Source organism: Staurois parvus, unplaced genomic scaffold, assembly GCF_062004578.1.
Source record: "Staurois parvus isolate SC_StPar_1 unplaced genomic scaffold, SC_StPar_1.0 ptg001010l, whole genome shotgun sequence".
In the NCBI taxonomy this organism is placed as follows: domain Eukaryota; kingdom Metazoa; phylum Chordata; class Amphibia; order Anura; family Ranidae; genus Staurois; species Staurois parvus.
This window is the reverse complement of record NW_028318806.1, coordinates 137,161-155,629: the sequence shown is the minus strand read 5'-3', so window position 1 is coordinate 155,629 and position 18,469 is coordinate 137,161. Positions and strand designations below refer to the sequence as shown.

General features: G+C 47.7%; 1 protein-coding gene across 1 annotated transcript in view; it reads left to right on the top strand.

Moving 5' to 3' along the window:
• LOC149441250 (uncharacterized) overlaps window positions 1–18,469 on the top strand; it is a 66,426-nt gene that overhangs the window by 8,207 nt on the left and 39,750 nt on the right. The window contains exon 3 of the mRNA XM_089657568.1: window positions 965–2,541. Coding sequence (XP_089513694.1) covers window positions 965–2,541 — 1,577 coding nt within the window. The remainder of the gene's footprint in view (window positions 1–964; window positions 2,542–18,469) is intronic.

The window sequence follows — 18,469 nt, the reverse complement described above, 5'->3', positions numbered from 1 at the left end:
TACTCTGTTGTACATTACATACTCCTGACCCGTGCACTATATACTCTGTTGTACATTACATACTCCTGACCCCTGCACTATATACTCTATGTTGTACCTTACATACTCCTGACCCCTGCACTATATACTCTGTTGTACATTACATACTCCTGACCCCTGCACTATATACTCCATGTTGTACATTACATACTCCTGACCCCTGCACTATATACTCTAAGTTGTACATTACATACGCCTGACCCCTGCACTATATACTCTATGTTGTACATTACATACTCCTGACCCCTGCACTATATACTCTAAATTGTACATTACATACTCCTGACCCCTGCACTATATACTCCATGTTGTACATTACATACTCCTGACCCCTGCACTATATACTCTATGTTGTACATTCCTCCCAGATGGACATTTTATATCGGATGATGTGATTGGAGCACAGACTTTTACATGGTGATAATAATGTGATAACATCCTCCAACTTTGGACCCTTAAACAGAAAGTGATAATGAGGGAGGAGTCAATACCCCAATGATGGTGGTCTTCAGGATCAGTCCAGTCTTCATCTTGGTTGTTCTCCCCCCATCCTCACTCTCTGACCTCTGGTGGGGCTCAGCCCCGCTGTTCTTCATGACTAAATCATGGAGTAAATAGGGAAGTGCAGTACTTCTTGTGTTGGGAAGATGGCGATGAGTGATAGAGGGGGTGGGGACCCTCGTCCTATAATCCCCTCATCACTGTCCCTCCTATAAAAGACAGTTCTGGTTGTTTCCTCACTCTCTGACTAAGGTCCATGAATAAAGAAATGACCTGGTAGGAGATCAGAGGAGCCATTTCCTAGTTCCCTTGAGGGTGGAATTGTAAGCTCCTCAGAGACCAAGCTGCCTGATGTGGGCGGAGTCCTGGTTTGGGGGAACCAATCAGCTCCTGTCTAGTAATCCTCTTTGTCTTTGTATTTTAGTCCATGGCCTGGAGATGATGAAAACCTCTGAGGATTGTCTCACTTTGTCTCCAGACTGGAAAGTAGAAGATGAGGACATCACCCAGTATAGTCCAGGAGAAAACCCGGCTCCCTCCAATGTCCATCCGGCACCACCCAGTGTAGATGGACCATCGGATTCCTCGTATCCTGAGGAACCTCAGACTGTGCGGGACCGGGCCGGCCTTCCAACAGGGAAGAGGTTCTCCTGTACTGAGTGCGGGAAAGGTTTCCATTATAAATCACATCTTAATGTGCATGAAAGATCTCACACGGGAGAGAAGCCATATTTCTGTTCTGAGTGCGGGAAATGTTTTTTAGATAAGTCCAGTCTGTCCAAACATCAAACATCTCACACGGGGGAGAAGCCGTATTCCTGTCCTGAGTGTGGGAAATGTTTTTCAAGGAAGTTCAGTCTTCACATACATCAGAGATCTCACACGGGGGAGAAGCCGTATTCCTGTACTGAGTGTGGGAAATGTTATTCAAGTAAGCCCAGTCTTAACACACATCAGAGATCTCACACAGGTGAGAAGCCACATTCCTGTCCTGAGTGTGGGAAATGTTTTTCAGACAAGTCCAGTCTTCATAAACATCGGAGATCTCACACGGGGGAGAAGCCACATTCCTGTCCTGAGTGTGGGAAATGTTTTTCAGACAAGTCCAGTCTTCATAAACATCGGAGATCTCACACGGGGGAGAAGCCGTATTCCTGTCCTGAGTGTGGGAAATGTTTTTCAGACAAGTCCAGTCTTCATAAACATCAGAGATCTCACACGGGGGAGAAGCCGTATTCCTGTCCTGAGTGTGGGAAATGTTTTACACAGAAGTCCTATCTTTACAATCATCAGAGATTTCACATGGGGGAGAAGCCGTATTCATGTTTTGAGTGTGGGAAATGTTTTTCAAGGAAGTGCAATCTTTACATGCATCAGAAATCTCACGCAGGGGAGAAGCCAAATTCCTGTCCTGAGTGCGGGAAATGTTTTTCAGATACAGCCAAACTTCATTTACATCAGCGATCACACACGGGGGAGAAGCCATTTTTCTGTCCTGAGTGCGGGAAATGTTTTTCAAAAAAGTACAATCTTCATATACATCAGAGAACTCACACGGGGGAGAAGCCGTATTCCTGTCCTGAGTGCCGGAAATGTTTTTCAGATACGTCCAGTCTTCATAGACACAAGAGATCACACATGAGGGAGAAGCCGTATTCCTGTCCTGAGTGCGGGAAATGTTTTTCACAGAAGACTGATCTTCACAGACATCAGAGATTTCACACAGGGGAGAAGCTGTATTCCTGTCCAGAGTGCGAGAAATGTTTTTTATGCAAGGTCTTGCTTCACACACATCAGAGATCTCACACTGGGGAGAAGCCGTATTCCTGTTCTGAATGCGGGAAATGTTTTTCACAGAAGTCCAATCTTTACAGACATCAGAGATCTCACACGGGAGAGAAGCCGTATTCCTGTCCTGAATGCGGGAAATGTTTTTCACAGAAGTCCAATCTTTACCAACATCAGAGATCTCACATGCGGGAGAAGCCACTTTCCTGTCCTGAGTGAGGGAAATGTTCCTCACTGAAGTCCTGTCTTCATGTACATCATGGATTCCACACAACCCTGGAGGTGTATTAGTGTAGGAAATGTCTTCTAGATGAATGTTGATGGACATCCCAGCTCTCATGTGGAGAAGAAGCACACCCTGATATACACTTCAGATATACTCCATGGCTGATCTTCATCATGGAAGAAACAGTTCATAAGGAGATGAGAGGCCCCCAAAGACATGGATGAAGTGTGGGACCGGGTTGGTCATTGATGGCAGGAGAAGAATAACAATGGAGTGCTGGCCTAGAGCACTGGGCTGACTTTTCATTGGGGTGCAGCCTACAGTGAAGGAAATGTGTATTTGCTCCCCTCTGATGTTGAATGTTCGCCCCTCACACAGAAATGATCGGTCTAACAATGGAATGTTCGGTGTAACACTGAGAGACAGAATACAACAACAAATTCAGCAGAAATGCGTCTAACAAATGATGACTGATTTGCATGTTCATGAGGGAAAGAAGGATTTGATCCCCTATCATTCAGCAGGATTTCTGGCTCCCAGGTGTCTTTCATACAGGTAACAAGCTGAGATTAGAAGCAGTCTCTTAAAGGGAGTGCTGCTAATCTCATTGTGTTACCTGTATAAAAGACACCTGTCCACAGGAGCAATCAAACCATCAGATTCCAAACTCTCCACCATGGCAAAGACCAAAGAGCTGTCCAGGGATGTCAGGGACAAGATGGTAGACCTACACAAGGCTGGACTGGGCTACCAAACTATGGCCAAGCAGCCTGGTGAGAAGGTGACAACAGTTGGTGCAATCATTCACAAATGGAAGAAACACAAAACAAGTGTCAGTCTCCCTAGGTCTGGTGCACCATGCAAGATCTCACCTCGTGGAGTGTCAATGATCATGAGAACAGTGAGGAATCATCCCAGAACTACACGTGAGGATCTTGTCAATGATCTCCAGGCAGCTGGGACCACAGTCACCAAGAAAACAATTGGTAACACACTACGCCGACAAGGACTGAAATCCTGCAGTGCCCGCAAGGTCCCTCTGCTCAAGAAAGCCCATGTCCAGGCCCGTCTGAAGTCTGCCACTGAACATCTGAATGATGCAGAGGAGGACTGGTGGGAAGTGTTGTGGTCAGAGGAGACCAAAATCCAGCTCTTTGGCATCAACTCAACTCGCCGTGTTTGGAGGAGGAGGAATGCTGCCTATGACCCCAAGAACACCATCCCAACTGTGAAACATGGTGGTGAAAACATTCTGCTTTGGGGGTGTTTTTCTGCTAAGGGGACAGAACAACTGCACCGCATCAAAGGGACGATGGATGGGGCAATGTACCATCAAATCTTGGGTGAGAACCTTCTTCCCTCAGCCAAGGCATTGAAAATGTGTCGTGGATGGGTGTTCCAGCATGACAATGACCCAAAACACACGGCCAAGGTAACAAAGGAGCGGCTCAAGAAGAAGCACATTAAGGTCCTGGAGTGGCCTAGCCAGTCTCCACACCTTCATCCGATTGAAAATCTGTGGAGGGAGCTGGAATTTTGAGTTGCCAAATGTCAGCCACCAAACCTTAATGACTTGGAGAGGATCTGCCAAGAGGAGTGGGCCAAAATCCCTCCTGAGATGTGTGCGAACCTGGGGGCCAACTCCCGGAAACATATGACCTGATTGCCAACAAGGGATTGGCCACCAAGTACTAAGTCATGTTTTGTGAAGGGGATCAAATCCTTCTTTCCCTCATGAACAGGCAGATCAGTCATCATTTGTTAGACGCATTTCTGCTGAATTTGTTGTTGTATTCTGTCTCTCAGTGTTACACCGAACATTCCATTGTTAGACCGATCATTTCTGTGTGAGGGGCGAACATTCCATTGTTAGACCAATCATTTCTGTGTGAGGGGCGAACATTCAACATTAGCCTGGGAGCAAATACACATTTCCTTCACTGTATATGCTAGAGATGGTCTGCATATAAATGGAAGGGGGTCTGCTGTGCTGGGGGAGGGGTTTATGGGAAGGCTGGAGGAGTATATAAACTAGGATGGAGGGGGGAGGGAGAATTCAGTTTTAACGGGGTAGACAGATCAGACAGGTCAGTACTTGTTGGTGTTACAACCAGTGGAATTGGTACCATTTGTATGAAAATAAAAAATGCTCAAAATCCGTGTGAACAAGGTGTCAGTGAGTGAAGTGTCGGTGAATGTACAAAGGTGTAAGTGAATGGACAAGGTGTAAGTGAATGGACAAGGTGTCGGTGAGTGAACAAGGCGTCGGTGAATGAACAAGGCGTCAGTGAATGAAGGAGGTGTCAGTGAATGGACAAGGTGTCAGTGAATGAAGGAGGTGTCAGTGAATGGACAAGGTGTCAGTGAATGAAGGAGGTGTCGGTGAATGTACAAGGTGTTAGTGAATGGACAAGGTGTCGGTGAATGGACAAGGTGTCAGTGAATGGACAAGGTGTCAGTGAATGAAAGTGTTTGTTCCCCAATGCCAGAAGTGTGCCCAGCACAATAGGTGAGTTGGAAGGTTTGGTGCATGAAGAGAACTAGGATTGAATTGGTATTGCTGAATCTTGGCTTCATTCCTCACATGACTGGGCCATTCATATTCCTGGCTAGGTTCTCTTTCGGAGAGACGGGGGAAATAGGAAAGGGGGTGGAGTCTGTCTCTATGTGAGAAGTGATCTCAGAGCGAGTGTGAAAGAGGACCTAGTTGATGGAGAGTGTGATGAGGCTGAAGGATTACGGGTGGAACTGCACATGGGGGGCGGTACTACAAAGGTCATCATTGGAGTTTGTTATAGGCCTCCCAGTGTTAATGAGGAGGTGGAGACTCAGCTCCTCCCACAGATGGAAAGGGCTGGGACAGTGATAATAATGGGGGGTGGTAACAACCCGGAAAGTGACTGGAGTAATGGTACTGCGGGTGTAAACACAAAACAACCCCTCCTGCCCTCTATGGCCCAGAACAAGGGTGGATAGATGGACCCGGAACTTGAAGAACTTCCCCACCAAGGCATCAAAGGTTGTGCGGCTCTAAACAAGGCTGGGGAAGCCCCACCAATACTGAAAAGCGAAACAAAAAGCACACCAACCTTGTGCATTACCTCAGTAAAATGTGATTTTATTGGATGTGAAAATATCCTCACAAACAGAGAAGTATAACAAGCGTGTAAAGTCCTTGATGAGACTTGACCAATCAGAGACCAGCGCGAGTCTAAACACGAGGGAAGTTTCTCAGAGTCAGGCTGACGCGTTTCGAGTCCCTTCTTCATCAGAGCTGACTTGGCAATGACAATCCTCTTCTATATATACCCTGGGACAGAGGTTGGACCCTCCCACTTGGGTTGGGCAGTCCCGGGAAAGGAGGCGGGACAAAGGTGACATCACAACATGCTCACACAAGCAACAATACATTACACATCAGGAGGTATAGTAAGAGACATTAGAAACATTCACCGGCATTAAAGCTGTAAGAAACGCAGGGCAGTGTAATATATACATGAGGAGGTCATATAGTCTGTGTATATATATATATCCCCATATAATAAATAATGACATATTGGGAATGCTGCATTGGGGTTCATGGGGATAATATTGTTGGATCAGCACAATGTATAAAAAGTAAAAATGAATGAATTGAATACATAATTCCTTTGGATAAAGCCTGCTGGTCCTCAATTGTTGGCTTCTTTCCATGGAGATAAATGTGAACACAAAGTAGGTATACACATACATTTCAATGGCAGCCAGAATGTCCTTGCTTTGTGTGGGCTGTCATTGGGCAGATCTTTGTCTTTAGATGTATGGAGTATTCATGAGTAGTGTTACTATACTGGCAGCAGAGGGAGATCAAGTGCTGCCATTGCCAAATATAGCTTCTGGAGGTGAATTGGAATGCACGCCAAAAGGTGCGTGGCTGTGGGGGCGCATGTGCAATGAGGCGATGGCACGCTGGAGTAGTCATGGAGATGGGCCTCCGACGGGCTATCGCACATGCGCAGTGAGGCGGCGGCAGGCTGGAGTAGTCATGGAGATGGGCCTCCGACGGGCTATCGCACATGCGCAGTGAGCCGATGGCAGGCTGGAGTAGTCATGGCGATGGGCCTCCGACGGGCTATCGCACATGCGCAGTGAGGCGACGGCATGCTGGAGTAGTCATGGAGATGGGCCTCCGACGGGCTATCGCACATCCGCAGTGAGGCGACAGCATGCTGGAGTAGTCATGGAGATGGGCCTCCGATGGGCTATCGCACATGCACGCCAAAGTCAGCTTATCATTTACCTAGTGGAGTGCACTCCGGACATCCCGGAAGGACGGCTGTGAGATGTTTTCCAGCCGTGACTGTAAAGTTGGACCTCTACCTACAACTCTTGGGACAATTAGCCTGCATGTGACCTCGCTGTCTCCATCTACAGCATCAAGTCTGGGGTGCTCTTCCTTTATGTGTCCACCTGTTTTCCAAACCAAGAGGTCCTCCCCTAAATCTTGGGGTGTTGGTGGGATTGACCTGAGCCTTTACATAGTTAATAGGGTAGATCCGTGATGAATTTGCATCTTGCATCACGCCTGTCCCAGACTTGTGTTCTACTCCTAGCGCTCTGGGTCACAGTCCTTAGAAACAGACTATTAAATTCTCACAGGTCATTCCCTTGGAGAATGTCAAAAGAAAGTCCTGCCATTACCCCAACAGAAGAAATTCCCTGTAGAATTCACCTCACAGGGATCAATGATGGTCAGGAAAGCACCTGTATCACAGAAACCAACGACTTTTTGTACATCTATGCAGAGCTCCTGTAACTGCTGCTGCCTTATCTTGGGGTAAGTGGCTGGACTCCATAAACTAGAAGGGCACCAGTTGTTGTTGGAAGCATCAATTCACTTTAAGATGGTGAAAGGCTCTTTCCTTCTGGCACCAGAAATACACTGGGATCAGGGCAGGTGTTTTGATTCTGGGGAGGGTGAAGTTCCTTGGGCATCTAGCCTGGAGATGCCTGGGTTATCCACATCTGTAGCATGGGTGGTCCAAGGGTGACCAGAGGGCTGGGGTTGGAGTGGAATTTCTTCAGAAGCTTGGTACATATCCACATAGTGCACCAGCTTGGGAGAGGTGGACCTGAGAGTCTTTTTCTAACAGGGCAGCTGGCCTGGCAGTGACCGGTTTGTCCGCAGCCAGAGTCTCTCTGTAGAGATAATGTTAGTGGATCAAATTATCCTCCCAGCACTTCAAGTGTGTCCCTAAGCCAACCGCTTCCATACCCCAAAGTGATGTCCTGCTGGAAAGAGCATTAATAACCATGTGGCCCTCAGATGAAAAGCCATCCCATGGATACTTTTGTAGTTTTGCTGCTGAACTGGGACATGTACCTTGCAGAGGCATGTTGAGGCCTCTTGCTGGTACATGTTTGGAAGGGGCAGGGGTTGTAGCGGAGGGAAGAAATATATATTTTTTTGTGTGTTGTTTGTTGAAGCACAGACAGCATTGTGTCCTGTAGCTGGATAAAGCCAGATGGGCCAGCAGCAGGTTTGGATGCTTAAGGCTTGGCTGAACTCAAAGGACAATATAATAACCCTATGCTGGCAGAAAGGGTCAGACGTTTCTGAGTTTACTTCTGTGATGGACACACAGGACTGAGGGCTGCATGTCTTCCTAGAAAGAGGTTACCTGGTGCACAGAATTGCTGAGACAGATAGCTTCCTGGACACTGGGACTCTGCTCTACTCTCTGATCTTCTGGCAGCGTCTGTCTGTGTGGCCCAGATGCTGGGGCAGGACACACAGCCTTCTGAGGACCCATGATGTGCATATGAAGAACCTCTGCCCACCAGACCTCCTGTTCCCTGCCAAGCTGCCTGGACTTCTGTTGACTGGTGAGTCCCTGAACCTATGTTGTGTCTATTGCTGCTCATCCCTCATAGTGCCTGGACTCTGGACTAAGTGGCTGCTGGATCCGATTGCTGCAGTTTGCCAGTCTATACCCTTGATGTGCCATACCATGCTGCCCTGGTCTCTGCCCTGTGCTTGAATCACCCCACTTTTCTGTCCAGTTCCCTATACTGTGCTGACTTAGCCCCTTGTCTGTCCAGATCCCTGTCCTGTGCTGGACTCAACCACATGTCTGCCCAGATCCCAGCCCTGTGCTGGACTAAACCACTTGTCTGCCCAGATCCCTGCCCTGTGCTGGACTAAACCACTTGTCTGCCCAGATCCCTGCCCTGTGCTGGACTCAACAACTTGCCTGCCCAGATCCCTGCCCTGTGCTGGACTCAACCACATGTCTGCCCAGATCCCTGCCCTGTGCTGGACTCAACCACATGTCTGCCCAGGTCCCTGCCCTGTGCTGGACTCAACCACTTGTCTGCCCAGATCCCTGCCCTGTGCTGGACTAAACCACTTGTCTGTCCAGATCCATGCCCTGTGCTGGACTCAACCACTTGTCTGCCCAGATCCCTGCCCTGTGCTGGACTCAACCACATGTCTGTCCAGATCCCTGCCCTGTGCTGGACTCAACCACTTGTCTGCCCAGATCCCTGCCCTGTGCTGGACTCAACCACATGTCTGCCCAGATCCCTGCCCTGTGCTGGACTCAACCACTTGTCTGCCCAGATCCCTGCCCTGTGCTGGACTCAACCACTTGTCTGCCCAGATCCCTGCCCTGTGCTGGACTAAACCACTTGTCTGCCCAGATCCCTGCCCTGTGCTGGACTCAACCACATGTCTGCCCAGATCCCTGCCCTGTGCTGGACTCAACCACTTGTCTGCCCAGATCCCTGCCCTGTGCTGGACTCAACCACATGTCTGTCCAGATCCCTGCCCTGTGCTGGACTCAACCACTTGTCTGCCCAGATCCCTGCCCTGTGCTGGACTCAACCACATGTCTGCCCAGATCCCTGCCCTGTGCTGGATTCAACCACTTGTCTGCCCAGATCCCTGCCCTGTGCTGGACTCAACCACATGTCTGCCCAGATCCCTGCCCTGTGCTGGACTCAACCACTTGTCTGCCCAGATCCCTGCCATGTGCTGGACTCAACCACTTGTCTGCCCAGATCCCTGCCCTGTGCTGGACTCAACCACATGTCTGCCCAGATCCCTGCCCTGTGCTGGACTCAACCACTTGTCTGCCCAGATCCCTGCCCTGTGCTGGACTCAACCACTTGTCTGCCCGGATCCCTGCTGTATCAGCTGGATTTGACCCTTGCTACATCCTACCCTGGTCCGCCTAGATCCCTGCCTAGTGTGCTGGACTTAACCACTGCTATGCTGTATTCACCCTGTGGGCTGGGTACATTCCCCTTGCCATACCGTCTGGTGGCCTGGTGTACTGGTTCTCCATTTTGCTTGGCCATCCTACATGGACTATCTATGTGGTATTACATTGCTACCTGGTGGACTATTTTGTTGTGCTGTGTCTTGTTATCCATACTGTGCCCTCACATTCCCCAATATACCCCCGTATGTCGGGTTTTGTGTGATCTGCTCTGTGTGCTCTCTCTCTGCACTTCTAGTGTATCACTAGTGATGGGCTGAACACCCTCCGGTTCAGTTCATGGTAGAACATTCGAACAGACCAAACGTTTGCCGCCAACATCGAACCTATGGGACTCAAACTTGAAAATTCAAAAGTGCCCATTTAGAAGGATTATATGCTAGGTGTTAGCAATAAAAGTGGTATGGGGACTCGGGTGCTGCCCTGATGGACATGAATCAGTGGGAAAAAAATTCTAATAGTACAGTTTTTAAAGGGGCAGTTATTTTTCATTGCTTAAAGCAGTGCTTCTCAATTATTTTCTGTCATGCCCCCCCCTAGGAAGAAGAAAACATTTTGCGCCCCCCGCGCGACAGTAAATAGTATCATTTGTCTATAAAATTGTTATAAGTAGGAATAGTGCCCCATCATTGGTGTCAGTGGGAGGAATAGTGCCCCATCATTAGTGTCAGTGGGAGGAATAGTGCCCCATCATTGGTGTCAGTGGGAGGAATAGTGCCCCATCATTAGTATCAGTGGGAGGAATAGTGCCCCATCATTGGTGTCAGTGGGAGGAATAATGCCCCATCATTGGTGTCAGTGGGAGGAATAGTGCCCCATCATTGGTGTCAGTGGGAGGAATAGTGCCCCATCATTGGTATCAGTGGGAGGAATAGTGCCCCATCATTGGTGTCAGTGGGAGGAATAGTGCCCCATCATTGGTGTCAGTGGGAGGAATAGTGCCCCATCATTGGTGTCAGTGGAATAGTGCCCTATCATTGGTGTCAGTGGGAGGAATAGTGCCCCATCATTGGTGTCAGTGGGAGGAATAATGCCCCATCATTAGTATCAGTGGCAGGAATAGTGCCCCATCATTGGTGTCAGTGGGAGGAATAGTGCCCCATCGTTGGTGTCAGTGGGAGGAATAGTGCCCCATCATTGGTGTCAGTGGGAGGAATAGTGCCCCATCGTTGGTGTCAGTGGGAGGAATAGCGCCCCATCATTGGTGTCAGTGGGAGGAATAGTGCCCCATCATTGGTGTCAGTGGGAGGAATAGTGCCCCATCGTTGGTGTCAGTGGGAGGAATAATGCCCCATCATTAGTATCAGTGACACCAATGATGCGGCACTATTCCTCCCACTGACACCAATGACACTTGCTGACCCCTGTTGCAGTATGGTGCTGCTGCAGCCAGCATATGTGGTTGCAGCAGCACCTCTGCACTGCACACTTACCGGCTTTTCCCTCACTCGATTTTCGCGGGTCCGCTCAGCTCCGCCTCCTCGCCCGTGATTGGCCGCCTGTGTACCTTTCCTGAGCTACAGTTCTGGCGGCCAATCACCGGTGAGGAGGCAGAGCCGAGCGGCAGGAGTGAGGGAGTGGCCGGAGTGACGGAAGGAGCAGCGCTTCCTGGATGGATCATCGTGGGAGCCAGGTAAGAGACAGCAGCCCTCTGCCCACCCCTGTACGCACCCCCCTTGATGGAGCCTGGGTTACAATACATAGGAAGAACTAAGAGGCCCATGTGGAAGAGGATTAGGGAACATATACAAAATATTAAAAAGGGCCATACCAAACATAGTGTTCCCAGGCATTTCGCTACCCATCATCATAACGACCCCTCTAAACTCAAATTCTGGGGAATAGAGAAATATAAAAGGCACTGGAGGGGGAGTAACAAAGTTAGATCTATTAGCCAAATGGAATCCAAATGGATTTTCCTATGAGGTCACAAGCCCCTAGGGGCCTCAATGTTGAATTCGACCTGAATTGCTTCATCAGCAATTTCTAATCAGGTTTCTATCACCCCCCATTAGTTACTTTTCACACTCTGTATTAGGCCTTCCATCGCTTGTCCAATATTTACATGCTATGTATAGTAACCATCTCTATGGTGTACTGTATAAATGGGCCTTTGTGGCATTTTTCGGTTATACTCATTTATTTTTACTTTAACCTAGTATGTATTACCATACAATGCGGGGGTCTTTGGATTTATAATAGATCCCACATATCCAATTGGCAATATATGTTTTCTCCCTTGTGGTACTGTATGGCGGTCGATATGTGTAGAGTGCCACCTTAGGGTGCTTAGCCCTGTGATTGGAGCTTGCACCTTACCCACTAAGACAACCTATTTTTACTTTTATTTTTATCTATATTCACATTTTATCACCTTTTATACATTATGCATCATTATGCATCCTAATTATTTTAATCAATATTGTTATGGCCACCAACTCCGGTATTGAATGTACGTATTGCCGCAAATGCATACAGAAGATCGTCTTCGGTATTGTACTTCACCTTAATGGCGGCTGGCACCGCCTAGTAGAAATGCTGATTGGCTAATCGACCAAATAAATTAAGCTCCACCAGTAGTAGGCGTATATCCTGACGAAGTCACGTGTTTGAGTGACGTAACGCGTAGATACGCCAGTGGGAGGAGCTTCTTACGATCGACGGCCTGACGTCATATCCGGCGTGGGCGCCATCTTGGTGCTCCGTTTTCCGAATACAGTACACCCTTGGAGTGGTGTAAAGGCTTGCTTGTCTGAAGATCTGTGTAAGTAGGCTCTTAGTTTCTTTTAAAAATAAATAAAAGGTTTTACACTATATAAGTCTCTCTTGCCTCACTGGTGACCGTATTGGAGAGCCATTACCGGAGAGACACCACGGATACCAACGATTGCTGAGGCTTACCATCTAGTGCTGAGGCTAACCAGGAGGAGTGAGTTACATCATTACTGCCAGAGGGATCCACCTGTTATCTGGAGGAATATTACAGTTACTACCCAAGGCTCTTTGGTCCCTGGGGGCCTGAGCAGGAAGGTGAGGGGGCACCCCAGCCTTAGAGGATTGGCACATTGCAGCTCACACCTGCATGAAGTCTGTGTGATTCACTAAGGACAATATTCACCATATGTTTCCTGTCACTCTAATGCATGATACTCTCATAGCCGTCCACCTCACCCTACACTAATGTCAGTTTTATGTGTTTATTCTTATTGTATCGCTTGTTTGTTAGTATAGCGCCGTATTAATTGGTTTATATACTTTAGTTGATGATTTTGGTGCTGTGGCTGTGGCACCTTTAATACAGGCTGCTTAAATTATCTACATTTATATTGTGGCGCAGGAGATTGTTTCTCTACTAGACTCTATAACTCTCCTACACACTGAATCATAGACACTGATTGGGGTTATTGTACCCAAGAAATGCACAGAATACACCTTTGTCTACATTTATAAGGAAAGACCATTTATTTGTAAAAACAAGAAACAAGCAGAAATGGTAAAAAGTGGTGTTTAATTACCACCAAAATAAATATCTATTAGTGTGAAAAAATTACAAAAATATAATTTGGGTACAATGTTGCATGACTGTGTAATTGTCATTCAAAGTGTGAGAGCGCTGATAGTTACCAGTCGGCCTGGGCAGGAAGGGGGTGGAAGTGTCCGGTATACAGGAGGTAGAACCATTTTTTTTTAAAAAGACCTCCAAGTGTTTGTGAAATCTCCCACCACAAAATGTACTCAGCCAATCACAGGGCAGGACTCCATTTTTATTCTTCTCCTGCTATCAATGGCCAACCCGGTCCCACACTTCATCCATGTCTTTGGGGACCTCTGATCTCCTTATGAACTGTTTCTTCCATGATGAAGATCAGCCATGGAGTATATCTGAGGTGTATATCAGGGTGTGCTTCTTCCCCACATGAGAGCTGGGATGTCCAGCAACATTCATCTAGAAGACATTTCCCGCACTCAAGGCACTAATATACCTCCAGGGTTGTGTGGGACACCTGATGTACAGGAAGACAGGACTTCAGTGAGGAACATTTCCCTCACTCAGGACAGGAAAGTGGCTTCTCTCCCGTGTGAGATCTTTGATGTTTATGAAGACTGGACGTCTGTGAAAAACATTTCCCACACTCAGGACAGCAGTACGGCTTCTCCCCTGTGTGAGATCGCTGATGTGTGTAAAGATTGGAAGACTTTGTAAAACATTTCCCGCACTCAGGACAGAAATAAGGCTTCTCCCCTGTGTGAGATCTCTGATGTGTGTAAAGATTGGACTTATCTGAAAAACACTTTCCACACTCAGGACAGGAATATGGCTTCTCCCCGGTGTGAGATCTCTGATGTGTGCAAAGACTGGACTTCTGTGAAAAACTTTTCCCACACTCAGGACAGGAATGCAGCTTCTCTCCCGTGTGAGATCTCTGATGTGTGTAAAGACGGGTCTTCCTTGAAAAACATTTCCCGCACTCAGGACAGGAATACGGCTTCTCCCCCGTGTGAGATCTTTTATGCACATTAAGTTTGTATTTAGAACAGAAACCCTTCCCACACTCAGTACAGGAGAAGCTCTTCCCTGTTGGAAGGCCGGCCCGGTCCCGCACAGTCTGAGGTTCCTCAGGATAGAAGGAATCTGATGGTCCATCTACACTGGGTGGTGCCGGATGGACATTGGAGGGAGCCGGGTTTTCTCCTGGACTATACTGTGTGATGTCCTCATCTTCTACTTTCCAGTCTGGAGACAAAGTGAGACAATCCTCGGAGGTTTTCCTCATCTCCCGGCCATGGACTAAAATACAAAGACAAAGATTACTAGACAGGAGCTGATTGGTTTCCCCAAACCAGGACTCCGCCCACATCAGGCAGCTTGGTCTCTGAGGAGCTTACAATTCCACCCTCAAGGGAACTAGGAAATGGCTCCTCTGATCTCCTACCAGGTCATTTCTTTATTCATGGACCTTAGTCAGAGAGTGAGGAAACAACCAGAACTGTCTTTTATAGGAGGGACAGTGATGAGGGGATTATAGGACGAGGGTCCCCACCCCCTCTATCACTCATCATGACAGAGGCATGCCTGTGTTAGCAACATCATGGGAACATATGCCCAGCAATCATCTTTGCAGTCATGGATTTCCTCCTGTTGCCCCTTTACTACACTTTCCAGTTCGGAACATTTTTCTTGGTAGGCTATAGCGGCCTCCATGTTTGGGTCAGATTTTTCTGTGCTGGTCAGAGCTCAGGCTCAGAGACCAGTATTTATAGAAGAAGACCAACCAACAGGATAGGTATACAGGCAGGTCACCATGACAGATGACGTAGGCTCACCTGAGGTGCGGGGTCTAAGCACTAACCAGTATCAGCAGAGCTCCTGATGGTGGGTATGGGTTTTGCTGCGTGTTAGTACCAGGTCACAGTAGTAGTAGTCAATAAACAAGCCAAGGGTCAGTAACAAGTGGTTCCAGGTCAGTAGTGACGGTACAGAAGGTAGCAGGAGAGACAAGGGCAAGATATTGGATGGAGAAGGAACAAATATCTGCCAACCAGGAAGTGCAGAGACATGGCTTAAATCAGGAAGTTCATGGGAGGAGCAAAGAGTTCAAGGCTCAGGAGAAAACACAGCAATGGATTAAGCAAAGTGCCGTCCATTATATCAGGTAGCTCAGTGCGAAGAGTTACTGCCAGACACAGTAGAGGTCCTGGGTTCAAGTCTAGGCTCTGACAGGTGTCTACATTGAGCAGAGGCAATGAATTAAGATTTAGCTTCCAGCTGATCCCCAGAACCTCCATAAATCCAGTCTAGAGACATAAATTGTGTCTGCAGCACAGAGAAGGAAGATTATCCCAGAGAAATCCAGGAATACAGGACGGGGAACACAGCTCAGGAAAGTGACCAGGGGATTACAGGCTGATATCACCCAGTCCCCGCCCTACTCTGGACCAATCAGTGAGCAGTATGGGTGGAGGAATGGATTTAGTGTTCATGACCCACCTGTGCTGATCTCTGTAGGAGTGTCCTCCTCTATAAATGTCCCCGTTATTCCATCCTCCTCCATAGACTGCTGATCATCCCTCACATACGCCTCTTCTTCTTCTGCTTTCACCTCAACTTTTATATCTATCAGATCTTCACTCTAAACCAAGAGAATGAGAAATTTCACCAAATATATAAATATAAGAGTACATGAAAAATCCCCACATCATCTTTACAAGTCCATATTCTAGATTCTCCATCCCACCAACCTTGTAATAGTGAGGGATGGTGTGACCTTCCTGTGTGGAATCCCGGGAATACAGAGGACGGGGACATCTCTCTGGTGGGTTCCTGGTATTAGGTGGCTCCATCATATCCTTGTGTCCTTCTGAAAACTCCTCTATCACTCCATACTCCTCATCCTCCTCTTTATACTCTTCTTTAACATCAATATTATCATCCCCGAGGATTCCACTCTGAAAGATATAATAAAAATGCCATCAATGGTAACAATGCAGATAATGTACAGATCCTAATGATACTATCAGTGATTGTTCCTCATCTACCTGATGATGGTGAGGGATGGTGTGACCTACCTGTGTGGAATCCCGGGAATACAGAGGACGGGGACATCTCTCTGGTGGGTTCCCATGACTGGATCCATCTGTAGGAAACACACACACTGACTGAATCCATTGTTTCTATGTGTTTATCAGATGATGGGGGATCTAGGTGGATCCTCCGTACTGCTCTCTCCTTTACAATAAAGTCTCCTCTTACCCGGTGATGTGAGGGGCGGCTGATTGTCCATCATGACGTCCTTGTAGAGATCCTTGTGTCCTTCTAAATACTCCCACTCCTCCATGGAGAAATAGACAGTGACACCCTGACACCTTATAGGAACCTGACACACACAATGATACAGTCACCATCCAGACACATCCCTTGTCTGTTACTGGAGAATGTCCCAGAATTCCCGGCACCGCTCACCTCTCCTGTCAGCAGCTCCATCATCTTCTTGGTGACTTCTAGAATCTTCTGCATGTTGTGTCTCTCAGGGTTTAGGGAGTCACATGGAGGCACTGTGATGGTCATATGATCACCTGACTTCAGAAGAGGAAACCTCTGTATTGAGGAACCAATAGGAATATCATGTTAGATTCCCAGAATCCTCCTCACCTCTCCGGTCAGGTCTGTGTGATGTCATGTGACCTCCTAGAATCCTCCTCACCTCTCCAGTCAGGTCTGTGTTTTATTAATAGAGGTAAGAGTGATGTCATGTGACCTCCCAGAATCCTCCTCACCTCTCCAGTCAGGTCTGTGTTTTATTAATAGAGATGAGAGTGTTGTCATGTGACCTCCCAGAATCCTCCTCACCTCTCTGGTCAGGTCTGTGTTTTATTAATAGAGATGAGTGATGTCATGTGACCTCCCAGAATCCTCCTCACCTCTCCAGTCAGCAGGTAGATGATCTCCAGGGTGAGGTTTAGTATCTTCTCAGTCATGTGACTCTGGTCCTCCTCCATCCTCATTGGTGCCATCATGTGATCTATACAGGTCTCCTTGTAGACGGATAACTTTGGGAAATGAAAGTAAGAATGAGTTGGATGGTATTGGTCACACAATAATAGGATGTGGATGTGAGGGGGCAATAGGAGGGTTGCTGGACATTGAAGGACTACTCCCCCCATGGGAAGACATTCAGTCTGGACTGTTTAGGGTTTACTAAATCTTCAAGGTCCCGGGACCCTCTTGACCTGCTGCATCAGAAATCCCCTTTTCTCTGTTGGGTTTGTTTGGTCTCTGAACTGGTTTTGATGAGTATTAGATCTGCAGACAAGGAATGATAAATATGATCCTTCCTATGACTTGTTTGCTCTGAGGCAGTGCTGTGAGGTCAATGTCGGATCATCATGATGTCCAGGACGGGGAACTTGCTGATTTTTGGCTGGAGTTGCTTGATAATCAGGATAATTGGCAGAACTACGGCTGCAAGGCTCCAATCTCCGGCACCCTGCTGACAGGAGTGATGTCACTGTCACTCTCTGCAATAAGAGAAGGGATTGGATTGGATAGCAGGAGGATGGTGCTAGTGGAGTAGAGAGCTGTGGGGGAGGAATCTGTTCTCATCTCTTCTATGTGTGGGTAGGAGGAGGACAGCAGGGGGAAGGGTTTGATCTCTTAGTTGCCAAGTATTCTGAAATTTCCAGGACATTGTACAGAGGGGCAGTGGATTTTTGAGGTTCTGAATTCTAGTACCGGCACTGCCAGATTCTGTGGTATGGGAAGGTATTGGACTGTCCGCCCATTAATCATTAATGCTATGCATACAGACCTCCCCAAGGACCAAGTGTCCTTCTTTGTTCTATTTTGTGTCTTGCAATATAATTCTTGACCAGTGAGATGGTGAGGTGAAGACTTCCTACATGTGCTGGCAGGAGTTCTTTAAGGAGGTCAGAAAAGTAAGTGAAGGTGGAGTGGGAGGACCATCAGAGACCAAGAGTTCCTATGAGTCCTCTCTTACCTCAGAGCCTTGCAGCCTGAATACCCCCTCAGAGGCCCCCACAGTCCTTCAGCCCCACTAACCTCTCAGAGTTGTTCAGCCCTATTACCTCCTAACAGGCTCCCAAAGTTCTTCAGCTACTCCTCCACCTCAGAGGTCCCAGAGTCCTTCAGATGCAG